This window comes from Manis javanica, chromosome 6 (assembly GCF_040802235.1).
Source record: "Manis javanica isolate MJ-LG chromosome 6, MJ_LKY, whole genome shotgun sequence".
Taxonomy (NCBI): Eukaryota; Metazoa; Chordata; class Mammalia; order Pholidota; family Manidae; genus Manis; species Manis javanica.
Window position 1 is genome coordinate 39,385,596 of NC_133161.1, and position 13,690 is coordinate 39,399,285.

At 35.3% G+C, this 13,690-nt stretch overlaps 2 protein-coding genes across 5 annotated transcripts; one reads left to right on the forward strand and one right to left on the reverse strand.

Annotated features, from left to right (window-relative positions):
* Window positions 1–1,018: 1,018 nt before the first annotated feature.
* On the reverse strand, window positions 1,019–5,431 carry DNAJB9 (DnaJ heat shock protein family (Hsp40) member B9). 4 transcript variants are annotated; one of them, XM_037027298.2, is made up of 3 exons: window positions 5,347–5,431; window positions 3,481–3,707; window positions 1,019–2,505 (listed from the first exon to the last, which is right to left on the reverse strand). In XM_037027298.2, the coding sequence occupies exons 2-3, from the start codon at window positions 3,695–3,697 to the stop codon at window positions 2,054–2,056; spliced, it is 669 nt and encodes a 222-aa protein (XP_036883193.1). In that variant the 5' UTR covers window positions 3,698–3,707; window positions 5,347–5,431; the 3' UTR covers window positions 1,019–2,053. The 4 variants fall into 4 exon arrangements, with proteins under 4 accessions (XP_036883193.1, XP_017495749.1, XP_017495750.1 ...); XM_017640260.3 differs by lacking the exon at window positions 5,347–5,431 and adding an exon at window positions 5,108–5,324; XM_017640261.3 differs by lacking the exon at window positions 5,347–5,431 and adding an exon at window positions 5,116–5,323.
* A 77-nt stretch (window positions 5,432–5,508) lies between these two features.
* THAP5 (THAP domain containing 5) lies at window positions 5,509–12,755 on the forward strand. Its single transcript, XM_017640254.3, has 3 exons — window positions 5,509–5,720; window positions 8,811–9,003; window positions 9,492–12,755. Exons 1-3 carry the CDS (start codon window positions 5,641–5,643, stop codon window positions 10,401–10,403), a joined length of 1,185 nt encoding a protein of 394 aa, XP_017495743.1. The 5' UTR covers window positions 5,509–5,640; the 3' UTR covers window positions 10,404–12,755.
* Window positions 12,756–13,690: the final 935 nt, after the last annotated feature.

Here is a 13,690-nt window from a genome sequence, read left to right on the forward strand (position 1 = left end):
CTACTACTGTGTGCCCCCAATTCAAGACGTGTTCAATCCAGAAAACATGAAAATAGTTTAAGAAAAAGATTAAGTCATTTTTCTTCCCAAAAGGAAGATTGATAGATTTCATGTGCTGATTTGTAGTGTAGACATTTCTTAGTTTTTCATTTTCTACCTATAAAATCTGTACAATAAAGAAAAAAAATTGTTTAAAGTTTTAAGTTATTGAGGAAACTTTAATGTTGATTACTGATCTAATTTCCAGTTGCTTATGTATCAAACTACTCACACACACACACATCTAGATTTAGGTAATCTAAATATCTCTTGATATTTGGCTTGTATTTTGCCTATTTATGATTAATGTTTCATTTTTCCTTGCAAAAATTATGCCAAAGAGCCAAAAGGGAGGTTAAAAAAAAAAAGTGGCTCAAATAAATGTTCAGAATGGGAAAGACAAGGAAAAGAATCAGACCCTGGAGAAAAACGGGAAAGATGCTGATATAAAAATAATCTTTAACGTTAATCCTGATTTTAAAATGGCCTTTTTTCTCCTCATTTGTTTCTGTTTGACAAGCTACAGATATAGCCTTCAGACCAAAATTCAAAGTATTTTCTAATTATCAAACAAAAGTTGTAGGTGTAACTTCCCAGAAATAACTAAGATATATAAATAAAATAAATTCATTTTTTTCACAATTTTCAAATTAAAGATATTATAACAAATACAGCTTTATGCAGTCTCTGCTTTTTCTCAGCCAGGCCTAAAGAGGAAAAAAACCAATGGCAAGAATACTTGCTCCTAGCAAGCAAATACATGAAAATTATAATTAAAAAATCTTCAAGCTACCAAAATTTATGAGGGATGGGGGAATGATAAGAGAAATTACCAAATGGCAATGAAACAGGGTCCTATTAGGGTTTTCAGATTAGTCAAAAGTAACTTCTTAATATGGTCTATTATCAATTTACACACCCTATGTCCAGATTTGTAGAATAAATGTTTAACAATGAAGTGACAACAGAGAACACCACATATTGTAAATAGTGTATTTTTATCACTCACACGCAATGTTGTATGAGACATTCACTAGTTTTAATATGTATCCATAGGATTAATACTCGTGGAGTATAATGTGGAAAAGTGCAGAACTAAAGAAGTCTATCTGAAAAAAAAAAAGCACACATTTCTTAGGATTTAAAAATATTGCACGTAAGGTTGCACAGAAATTACTGGCTGTTTTTACAAACAGAATGAGGTATTAGTCAATCTCTAAAGATGAGTGCAAAGAGGAGGAACCACATATAATACATAAATCCATATGAAGACCTAGAGTACCAACAACTAAGAAAGAAATGTGAAAAGATGTGTAAAGAAGCTATGACTTCAACACCAGAAAATTATTTACCAGGAACCAAACACATATCACTTGCCAATATTTTGTCAAGTTTTCAACTTTCTTTCAGCCTAAATGGCGATAAGCAACATAATCATTTCCTTTTCTCCAATTCTACTGCAGAAAGGCATAGTTTCTCTGGTAAATATTAAACCATACCTTTCTGAAGTTTTCAGTGGAAATTAACCAAGATATTGCTATCCTTTGCTGAATGACTCAATTATATAGTTTCACATACATTTAGCAACCCAAGACAGAGATGCTACAGAGCATGCAATTTTAATTTAATAAAGGTTTCACTGCAAAAATTATTCAAATTCACACTACTTTAGTCTACAATGACTTTTAAAGCTTAACCTTTACATATTTATCAGGCAAACTCAATCTTTTCTGGGTAATAAAACTGGCCATTGTTACTAAGCCCAAGGGCAAGCAGAAATAAAAGGTCAGAATTATAATATCTATTTTAAAGAACCTTTCCTAATCAGGGAAATTAATAACTAGCTATTTCTCTACTGTTGCTGAATTTGTTGAAAACAATTTAAATATATTCAATAGCTGTATCAAGTGAAATCATGCACTTGTCAAAAAAGTTCACAGAAAATTGTTTTGCATCAAAGATATTAAAGAAGAGTCAACTAGCTGGGTTTAGTGAGAACAAAAAAAGGAATGAACTACTGTCCTGAACAGTCAGTGTATGTAGTAACCATATTTCCTCTTCTTTGAGTGACAGTCCTGCAGTGCTTGCTAGATCCATGGAATCTATTTTCGGTCTGTACTGTGTGCCGATTGTTAGTGTCAAAACCACTAAAAGAAAACATTTTCTCCATATCTTCAAACATGTCATCAAACAGTCCACCTCCAAAAGAAAACTCCTGGAAATGATGCCTTTGTCTACTGGAACCATCCTGGCGTGTCTGGAAGTGATTTTCGAAATGCTTCTTAGACCGAGTGTTTTGGTTTTGACCAAAAAACCCAAAGTCTTTAAACAAGTCATCAAAATTGAAGTTAAATGACTGCTCAAAAGGACTTCCACTACCTCTTTGTCCTTTACCATTAGTAAAAGCACTGTGTCCAAGTGTGTCATATTCTTTTCGCCTATTAGCATCTGATAGTGTTTCATATGCTGAAAGAAATAAAAATACTTTAGTATATGAAGGAAATCTAAATTATATATAACTAAACTTCTTCAAATAAGTGAATTCAACCTTCTATTTTAGAAAAGGATTTCACATCACAAGTAAAACCAAAACACTACAAAAACTAAGAATAAAGTTCAGTTTTAAGTTACAAAAGGCAGAAACTTTGTCTTGATCACCGCATACTATCAGCAGTTAGCACAATGCCACCCCTAGTAAATATCCAATAAATAGTTGTTAAACAAATATTTAAAACATACACGTGGGCCACAATTACAGAGCTATTCTTCACATTACTTGGGTAAAACCATTACTTGTACTGAAAAACTTAATGGTCAAGAATAACCAATTAAGAAGAATTCAGAATTTTCACTTCCTTACCAGTTGAAGAAAATGTTTAACTCCTTACTAAGTTACCTCCACCCACCATTAACTACCAATGCTCAGAAGGTGCAATTTGTTTTAGAACTAGTCTTGTATCAAAATCTCTTTCATACTTTTCCTTTGAAGGTAAATGTGCCTTTAAAATACAGATCAAGTGAAGAAGAAAAGAAAAAACGGTATTTTAAGTCTATTTAAATTTTATGTATACTTAATATTTTTATATTTAATTTCTATACTTAGTAAGAACTGTTTCATAAGTTAGTTTTGAGTTTTGTGTACCTAAAATTCCCTCGGACAGAAAAAAAATAAGCAGCAGCTGTATAAATAATAAAAGAATGAAATAATACATTTTCAACATTTTTAGATCTTTATGCGAATAAAAATATATACTATCATTCATCTGCCCATTTGAGTTAAAGAATCAGTTATAAGAAAATAATCTTGAAAATCTCACTGCATCTAAATGTGGATCCCACTCCCCCTCCCACCTCCATAAAACCCTCAAATATATACACATTTAGCTACCATTCCTTTATTAGTTAATACCCAAGAGACCTCAGAGATAGTTATTAATTTACCTTCTGCAATCTCTCTGAATTTTGCTTCAGCATCAGGGCTCTTATTTTTGTCAGGATGATACTTCATGGCCAGCTTGTGAAAGGCTTTTTTTATTTGGCGTTCTGATGCCGATTTTGGCACACCCAAGATATCATAGTAACTTTTTGATGCCAAAATTAATTCTGTTATCATTAAAATGCAAATTGCAAAGATGAACACTGATTGGGGAGTAGCCATTTCTAATATCCTAAAAAAGAAGAGAAAATAAATTGTATCCATGGAGCTGGTCTTTAAAACACATTTGTTTTAAAAGAAACTCAATGAACTTTTAAGATACAAGGTATACTTAATGCAGCACCAATACGTTAAACTTAGAGTATCTTGTACTATTCCCATTAAATTTTATTTTCCTAAATTGGTTGAAACCTTCTTAAGAGCAAATATAATTCAACCAAGTTGAGAAAAATCTTTCTTGGCTTTGCCTTTCCACTTATGCTGTGGTCACATAAAGAGTAGACAATATTCAGCAAGACACAAAATTCCACAATTTCATTTCAGCAAGGTAAGCCAAGGACTACTAGAGAACCTCAGTATCACAATAATATTGACAGAGCAACACAACAGAATGTAATCATTTTTTAAAATTAGAAGATCCCAAATATTTAACCAAAAAACATGGGTAAAGAACTTGTTAAAAACTCTTAATAAAAGATTTCTGTTAAGGCTGCCAGAAAAAATGAACTTTCTGTTTGTTTAGGTAAGTTAAATTCTTATTTTCAAACTTAATTTGTCATTAAAATATTTCTCCGACCTTAAATAAGTTTTAACTTAGAATTCAACTTAGAATTCTTGATAGTATAGATTTAATAACCTGGGATTCAAAGAGAAGTGATCTTTGAACACTGTACCAAAAGAGTCCTTAGTAACCTATGATGACATAACAAGGCTGACGAAAGACACTATGGTCTGTGGAAACTACCTGCCTTCCTCTCCTGTGGCCTTTTCCTGAGCGTAATTAGCAGATAGATTATTTCTTTCCAGAGTTACTCATAGTCACGGGTACCAAGGATAAAATACAACCTTTCATTTAAGGAACGCAAACCAAGCGCGCACTGTTAACACCCCAACGACTGCAGGTTGTTCCCTAGTCAAAGGACGGGTCTAAAACTGACAGGGAGTCGCCTCATCGTTTAGTAAACGTTACTCCAAAGTTTCAGGTTTAATATCTGACCCATTTTTAGTAGAATGACTTTTGTACTATACTGACTTTCTCATTCCCAAGAGGGTCCCACCGGAAAGCAGCGTGGGCCTTACTCCCCACTGCGGGTGGCCCTTCGGGTTGGAGGTCCAGCTTCCTCCCAAAGGCGACAGACAGTTGACGCCCTGTCCGTCAAGGCGCCGCCATCGGCGCTGTCCGCGCCCGGGTCCAGCTACTGGAAGAGCTGTCGGTGTCGGAGAAAGCCAGCCGTACAACCCAAAATATCACACGCATTTTCCCTATTCCCTTCCTCAAAAACATCAGGCAGCCCGAAGCCTTGAGACTACCACAGCGGACACCAAGTCCAAGTCATGCCGCAACGACCGGCCAAGGCCACGGGGACGCTCTAACCCCCGCCCTCGCAACCCGGCCTCGTCCCTCATCCGCACCCACACACCGCTGCTGTTCCTCCACAGAGCCGAGGGGCTGGCGAGGCTGATGACCGGCTCCACACAGCCACTCAGGTTCGGCCCCTCACCGCGGCCTCCGGCAGCCGGCGCGCGTCCCACCGCGGCTCGGACACTGACCTCCCGCCCCTGCCGCCGCTGCAGACGCCGCGTCCCCTCTCACCCCGCTCCCCACTGGCGAAACGCCGCTGCAGGCGCCGCCACCTCAGAAAAAGACCTACACGAAACGCTTCTCTATTGGCTCCTGCCTCTCCACCTGACCCTGGCGCCTACGCGCACGTGGAAAACTGTTGTCGCCGATCACACTGTGCGTCACTTCCGGCCCCAACCCCCCGAAAATGTGTTGCTAAAGGCCGCCGAAGCGGAAGTGAGTCGATGGTGGCGAAGTCTTCCGGTTCGGGCCATGCCGGCGCAGGCGCGGTGGCTCTGGCGGCCTGTACCTGCGGTCCCACCTCAGCGAGGAAGGTCGTCTTTGCCTTTCGCCTGCCCGGCTCTGAGGTGGCTTCCCCTGAACGATGCCCCGCTATTGCGCAGCAATTTGCTGTAAGAACCGCCGAGGACGAAACAATAAAGATCGGAAGCTGAGTTTTTACCCGTAAGTTGTCGCTGGAGCAGACGCGTCAGCCGTTGCCTGAGCCGCGGTCGGGTGACGTTCAGGCCCGGGATTTGGCGTGTCTTTGCGATAAACCTTTCGCTCTCAGTTCTGCAGGCGTGGGCCGTCACTGCGCGGGAGGAGCCCCTGAAGGGTTGATGAACGTAATCTGGTAGAGTTTAGTTTACTGAGAAATGTCCTTCCTGAGCCGAGGATGTGTCGGCTCGTGGTGAGGCCCAAGAGCCTCTTCGGGTGTTGCTAGCGCAGGCAAGTGAAGCTTGCCTGGTGCTCCATGGTTTTCGGAGCTTTTCCCCCTCACTTGACCTCATTTTTCTGACCGTCAACTACCACTTTAAGGTACACATGCTTTAGACCTGCCAAGAGAGAAGGTGCGAAGTTAACTTAAACCTCCTGAGTTAGGTGGCATAGATGATACACATTTTCATTTTATCCTGAAGAAACTGAAGACTTTCGGAAAGTAGATAACTAACCTTGAAAGTTTTGTGGCCAAAACATAACCAGACCCAGAATTGTAACCTGTGTCATACTCAGGTCTCTCTGGATTCTTAATTCATACAGAGAACAGGGTGTTATTCCGAATTACTAGTGCCACAAAATATTTCCGTGAAACCGTGGAAGTACTCATTTTTATCCAGAAGAACAGGGAAACAATAGTGTATAGTAATTTAGAGGCCAGGCAAATCCTAGTTCCACTACTTTGTAGATGAATGACATGCAAACTGTTTAGACTCTCTATGCCTACGATTTCCCATCTGTAAAGTGGAGATATTAATAGTACCTAACTCACAGTTAGTGTATATAGAGGTAAAACAGCATTTGGCTCTCACTATGTGCTTAATATATATGAAAATCAGCATATTTAGAATATTCTATTTATTTTTCTCTTAAACTCTAAAATAATTCATTTAGTTCTAACCTCGTTGTCTTTTACTTTCTTTGAATTTTCTCCCATTTTCTGAAGCCTATTCTACTTTAGCCCTGAAGCTCTGTGTTCACTAATGACTCAGCTGCTTTTCATTATCTTAACTACTGGAAAAAAACTGATAACCCCAAATAATGCACATATGGCAGTATTTCTAGAATTGTTTCCTCTTGAAGCCAATATACAGAGGTTTCTTGGGGAAAAAATCCAATTTATGGCCAATGGATGGGGGTAATGCTGGTGTATTAATAGCTCAAGTTCTGAGAAGGCTTGTAGCAAATTTAGGATTTAGCCCCATATTTTGTAGGTTTATTTGGCCTTTGATTTTGGAGGTATAACCCCATACTCTCAATTTTTGAAATTAATCTTTGCCTGCATAGTTAATATTTTTAAGGAGGGAAAAATAATGCCAGAGGATGTCAATTTTAAAGACTTTTTTTTCTTAAAATACGAATTTACTGAAAATGGAATTTTGAGTTTTTAAAATTCCATGTATAATGTGCAAATAAAAATTTAGTTTTATTCCCCTAATAGCACAAAACTTGAAGAATTCAATTTGTTAATGCTACACTATAGCAAATTGTACTATAAATTTATATTGAGAATTTAGTTAATATATACAAATGGTGTCCAATTTATACTATGAATCTTTTTTTCCTCCCCAACTCATTTTATTAGGTTAACATAACCTTGATACCAAATCTGGTAAAGACGTTACAAGAAAGGAAGTTACACTTAAGATCAAAGATGCAAAGTCTTATAAAAACAAAGTCCTGTGTTTGCTTATACTATAAGCAAATTGTTATGTAGCCATAAATAAAAAGGCTAATCATGATTGTGTTCACCTTTTTAGTGTGATTGTTTTGGGTTTTTTTTGGGAATTAATAAGAGTGAAGCACAAATATCAGTGAAACAAATGAATTAATATCAAGATACTAAGTCATTTAGGAAACATGTTTTGGGAGATTTATTGGAGGTCTACCTGTTGAGAAAGCCTTGCAGTTCATTTACCAAATAAGGGTAGATACAAAATGGTTTTATTGTTCGTTCATAACTTAGTATACAGTACCATAAGAAATAATTTTCAAAGAGCACCCTTATACATGGAATTACATTAAAAAACTACTGTAAGAGGTATTCTCATTTTAGATATAACAGAGAAGGTATGAACATATTTGTGGCCAGCAGAATTTAGGTACACCAAAAAGAGTATAATATACTCTTGGACTGTGTTCTTGTAAATTCATTGAAAGAAGTATAAATTACTGTTAACTGTTGTTTAATACAGTTTCATCCAAACCTTTAAGACTGGTAGAAAAAGTCTTCTGTTAAATTCTACCCTTTGTCCAGTTTTGCCTATAAACCACATTGCAGTGTGTTAGAGTCAACTCTAAGCCTATTGTCACTAGTGGAAGAGCACATATAAAGAAAGAGCTGTCTGGCTTTTATCTTTTCTGTTAAATGTGTTTCATATTATAAAACATCTGAGTGTCCTTTTTAACATGCTCTTGTGTCATTTTTCTTGGAAGTTAAATTTTAGAGTTCCCAGTGTATTAGTTATAGAAATTTCAAAATCTTGGACTGAATTATGTATGGGTAGAATTGAGGGTGGTTCTGGTAGAGAGAATGGAATAGTAGTTGTATTCATTGGTATTCATTTTATTGTCAGCTAAATCATTTGCTCAGATTCTAATTTTAAAAATATTAATGTATATAAGAGGCTAATGTTTAATATTTCTGTGAATTATAGACAAGAAATCATTTGACTTCTAGTATTAATATGAAATACATTTAAATAGGACTTTTTAGTATGTACAAATCTCTTTCCTAGTTCTAGGCAAACTACGTAAGAAAATGAAAATAAAACATCATCCACAGAAAATGTGAATAGATTTTATCCTTTGTTGGAACATATGTATTCTACTTGAAGGAACTCTGAGTTTTGTTTTACCAGCCTTTCTTCTCAAAAGCTTTGGCTACACATCCTATATCTTAGTCCACTACAGAGGGATACGATAGTAATTGTCGTGAAGGTGCTCTCACATGGTAGAGATGGTTGCCTTGCTTTGCAGCACTTGATGCATAAGTGGCAGGTCTGGAATCTGGCAGAATTATAAAAATATAGCAAAGCTTTCCTTTTTTAATTTCAGGTTTCCTCTACATGACAAAGAAAGACTTGAAAAATGGTTAAAGAATATGAAACGAGATTCATGGGTTCCCAGTAAATACCAGTTCCTGTGTAGTGACCATTTTACTCCTGACTCTCTTGACATCAGATGGGGTATTCGATATTTGAAACAGACTGCAATTCCAACAATATTTTCATTGCCTGAAGACAATCAGGTATTGGAGGCAGGGTATATGGGAGAGGGGAATGATGTGGAGGAAGGTGGTAGTTTGCAGGTGGCACATAATCTGGTAGAGGAAGTGAGAGGGAAAGATAACTGCTGGGAACACAGATACTTGAAAAAAAGGAAAATTATCCTTTAAAAAAAGTGTGACAACTTTTTAAAAACTTAAACATCGTGAAGCATAGTGTAAGCAACAAAAAACAATGCATACATTAATCATTATTAACATAAGTTCATAACCCAAGATTTTTTACTGGCTTTTTGAATGATTTGAAATGTTTCTATCATATGTTGAATATGCTTAATGATTTTTCAGAACCACTAAGTTGTATTTGCTATAATTTAGAACATTTTTTAGCTAAATAAATTTGCTTGGCTAGTATACTGCTCAAACTTGGAATTAAATATTCAGTGCTAACTAATAAGAAGATAAACTCAGTAAGAATATCTTTTTTAGAATTTGAAAATATTATTTTCCAGGAAAAAGACCTTTCCAAAAAAAACTCTCAGAAGAAAAAATTAGATGTTGAGAAAAAAGTGTGTCTAAAAGCCAAGTCAGAAGAATCATTTTCATCAAATGAGCCAAAGAAAAATACACCTAACACAGAAGTCCTCCCTGAGAATACAGAATTACTTGATTCATCTGCCTTGGTGAGGCCGCCAGTTCCAAAAATAGGAAATATACAAAATAACATAATAACTCTTAATCTAATTAAACAAGATATTGGAAAACTAGAATCTGCCTTGGAAACATCAGTTAACCAAGACATAAGTATAAGTGGTTTTCATGCATCTTTTGATAATCTAAATTCTACAACTATTACTTTGACAACTTCCAATTCAGAAGGTATTCATCAGTCTTTGGAAACCCAAGAAGTGCTTGAAATAACTACCAATCATCTTGCTAATCCAAACTTTACAAACAATTCCATGGAAATTAAATCACAGGAAAATCCATTCTTACTGAGCACAATTACTCAAACAGTTGAAGAATTAAATACAAATAAAGAGTCTGTTATTGCCATATTCGTACCCACAGAAAATTCAAAACCTACAATTAATTCTTCAAAGCCTGCACAAAAAGAAACCATGGGAATGGAAGACATGGATGTTGAAGATTCCTTATATAAGGATGTAGATTATGAGACAGAAGTTTTACAAATTGAACATTCTTACTGCAGACAAGATATCAATAGGGAACATCTTTGGCAGAAAGTCTCTAAACTACATTCAAAGATAACTCTTCTTGAGCTACAAGAGCAACAAACTCTAGGAAGATTGAAGTCTTTGGAAGCTCTTATAAGGCAGATAAAACAGGAAAATTGGCTATCTGAAGAAAATGTCAAGATTATAGAAAACCATTTCACAACATATGAAGTTACTATGATATAAAGTAAGGAGCTTTTAAAGCAATGACTATATAAGCTTTCATCAGCCAAACCAAATTATATGTAATGTGAACTTTCTCCCGTTATGAAGTTCTCATTTTAACGAAGCTAAGAAAATATTCTAATGTTATGAACTGCATTCTGTTCTTGTAATGCTCATTTTTGAAGAAAACTTAAGAGTTGTTGGGCTATAGAGAAAAAAGTTTCATTACTTGGTAATTTTCCAAATTAAAGTTAAAATATAGTAAATAAATAATATTAAGTCATAAAGTGAGAGATGCTTTTTACAGATATGGTAAAAAGAACCCAGAATAGAAGTTAAGCTCAGTTATCAGTCCCAGTTACCATTGGCAAATGACTTGGGTAAATTACTTACCATGATGGAGCTTCAATCTTTAATCAAAATAAGGGCAATTACTACATCTGTAATGTAATTTGTTTCTTTATAGTTCCTTCCCTTTCTAGTTATTTTAGTAGAACAACTTTTCTATAAGGTAATCTATACTTATGTAATATTAGATGTTGGCTAGAATTTGGTATTATTAGCTATTGGGATACCCTCAGTATTAAATTGTTGTTTGACCTGTTGGCTGTAGTTAATCTGTAATAAAAGAAAATACTTTTATAATTTTATTACAGTTTTAACTAAAATAAGGAGCCACCCATTAGCCCAATTCTTAGGAGAGTACTTTAAACTCAGTACTTTATATGTGGCAGATGATCACAATGCAGTCATTTAAGCCTAACATCCTGTATTTAAGGTTATAATTTATAAACCAAAAATTTTAATGAGGTTTATTTTTAAAAATATATACTGTTATATTTTAGAAATCATGTTTGTGTCTGTTTAATATGTATAGTCTTTTAAAATGTGTGCTTGTGTCATTTTTAAATTCCAGAATGATATGTAATACTTAATACTATGTATTCCCACTTAGACATATATTAAGGTTCATAAGCAAGAAGTTACAGATATGTGGTGATGACTTTAGGAACACTAGTAGGACAGAGAAGTCATGGTCATGTAAATAAAAATACTGCTTATATTCATACAGAGTTAAGAAAAGCACAAAAGTGAAGACAGTGGTGACAACAGAAATGTGAAAAATAGATCATCCCTTAAAATTGGTAGTTAATTAAATATGTTGTTTACATTGTTGAGCAAGTTTATGTCACTCTGATTATTAGTTTTCTCATCTCATTTAGAAAATAATGTTACCTATTTTGAAGGATGATTTTGAGAATTCCATAAAGTAACAAAACATGTTTTTGGTCCTGTAAAATAGGAGGTGCTCAATAAATAGTTGACTGCACAGCAAATAATATACTAATTGTTTTGTAAATGCACGGTGATTATTTTTGGCCATGTTTCACTTAGTGTCTTCAGGCTAATAAAATTAATTGGTGTTATATGAAAATGCGTCAGCTATTTATAAAATGTTGATTAGAGGTGTCCTTATTTTGAGCATGGGTGGAAAAACTTAAAATCTTAAATTATGTGCAGATAGTTGATAGAGTTAACATAATGTACTTTTTTTAAAAGAAATAATATAGATGAAACCTTTATAAGTCATAAAATATTCCAACTCAGTATTTAACTATATATATTTAATTTTCTAGTTGTTTAAAGTTACAGTTTACTCAGGAATAATTTAGACTAGTTGTATTTCTTTAAACTTAATAAATTATAAATATTTAAGATATTTACTTGGCTTGTTTATATTCAGTTGAGAATTTTCCCAACCAGTTAACCTCTGAATATATATTTGGGGTTTCTGGCCAACTTAATTTCTTACCTGGATTATTATAGGAGCCTCTTAGCTAATCTCCTCTACAGTATTTTCAACCCCCTACTTCCATATCCTGGACTGTGCTGTCAGCTTTTTACCTAACCTATAGATCTAATCTATATCTAATCTACAAACAACTCTATTTTCCTAGTTTAGTAATCTGTAATTTCTAGCACCTACAAAATAAAGCCAAAGTTACCATGATACATGTGATCCTATTACTCTCTTTATCCTGTGTTCTAGCCACACAAGACTTACAGTGTTTCTCAGACATGCTAAATCAGGTGTTTGTTTTCATGTTCTGCTTATTTTCCCTAAATTCAACCAGTCTGACTTAGGTGAAATTAAAATTTTTTTTTGCCCTCAGTCAAAATTGTTTTCTCTCTGTTCTCACAAATCTTTGTTTTATAACATTAAACAGCATTTACCTTAGAGTTTTTTATATCATATCTATGGCCATCTCTTTGACTATATTGTAAGCTTTTTGAAAGCAGAATTTGTGTTAATCACTTTTGTTTCTTTGACAATGTAATACGCACTTAATAAATGTCTGGATGAATATCTTGGATTTGCCTGCTTAGAATGTCTTGGCCCTTGTCACTTAAAGTCAAGAACCTCCATTATAAAACAGGTCTTTGAGAGCTTGAGAATGATTACTCCCAAGAGCTGGAGTTTATTTCTTCACCTTTTTTAATCTGATGGGCTGTGTGACTGCTTTGAACAACAGAATACAGTGAAAATGTTGCAAAATTAGTCCTAAATTGCCCTAGCAGCTTCCAGTTCCTCTTGGAACAGTCCCTTGTAGAATACCAGAAGCCATATAAAAAGTTTGATTACCCTGAGACTGGGCTAGAAAAACCAAAGCTGTAAGAAGAGGCTCTGAAGAATGAGATAACAGACATGAGTCAAGAAGCCTTTTCTACTCATTTATGTGGTAAAAACTTACCACAGAACTCTGAATGACTTGGTAATTGAAGTCAGATACCTCTAGAATTGGAGGAAGGGATGTGAAAACATATTAAACAGTTGGTTTATTAAGCACTAGCCATCCCACACAGTTTGGTGGATGTCCCTTTTGTAATCCAGCAGAATATTGTTTATTCTCTAGAGAAGACAAAACAGTGTCTCTAGGAAAAGATAAAAAGCTGGGCAGGGACACCATATGGAGAAGTATTAAATGAAAGTTTACAGACTGAAATGTGAGCTCCAACCTTATCTTACCCCAACACATCACAGTCAGTTCCCAGAACTCTGGAAGCCAAGCTTACAATCTCCAGTTTTCTGGAGGAAAGAAAATAAGATTTCACACTGGGAGTCCAATTGGTCCATCAAGTCACTCAATAACAGTGATTTTCAACCCTCACTGTGCATCAGAATCACTTGGGAAGTTTTAAAATATTTTATTACCTGGTCTCCACTCCCAGAGAATTTGCTTCAATTTGTCTGGCATAAAATCTGGACATCTGAAGTTTTCTGAATTTTACAAGTGATTGTAGTAAAC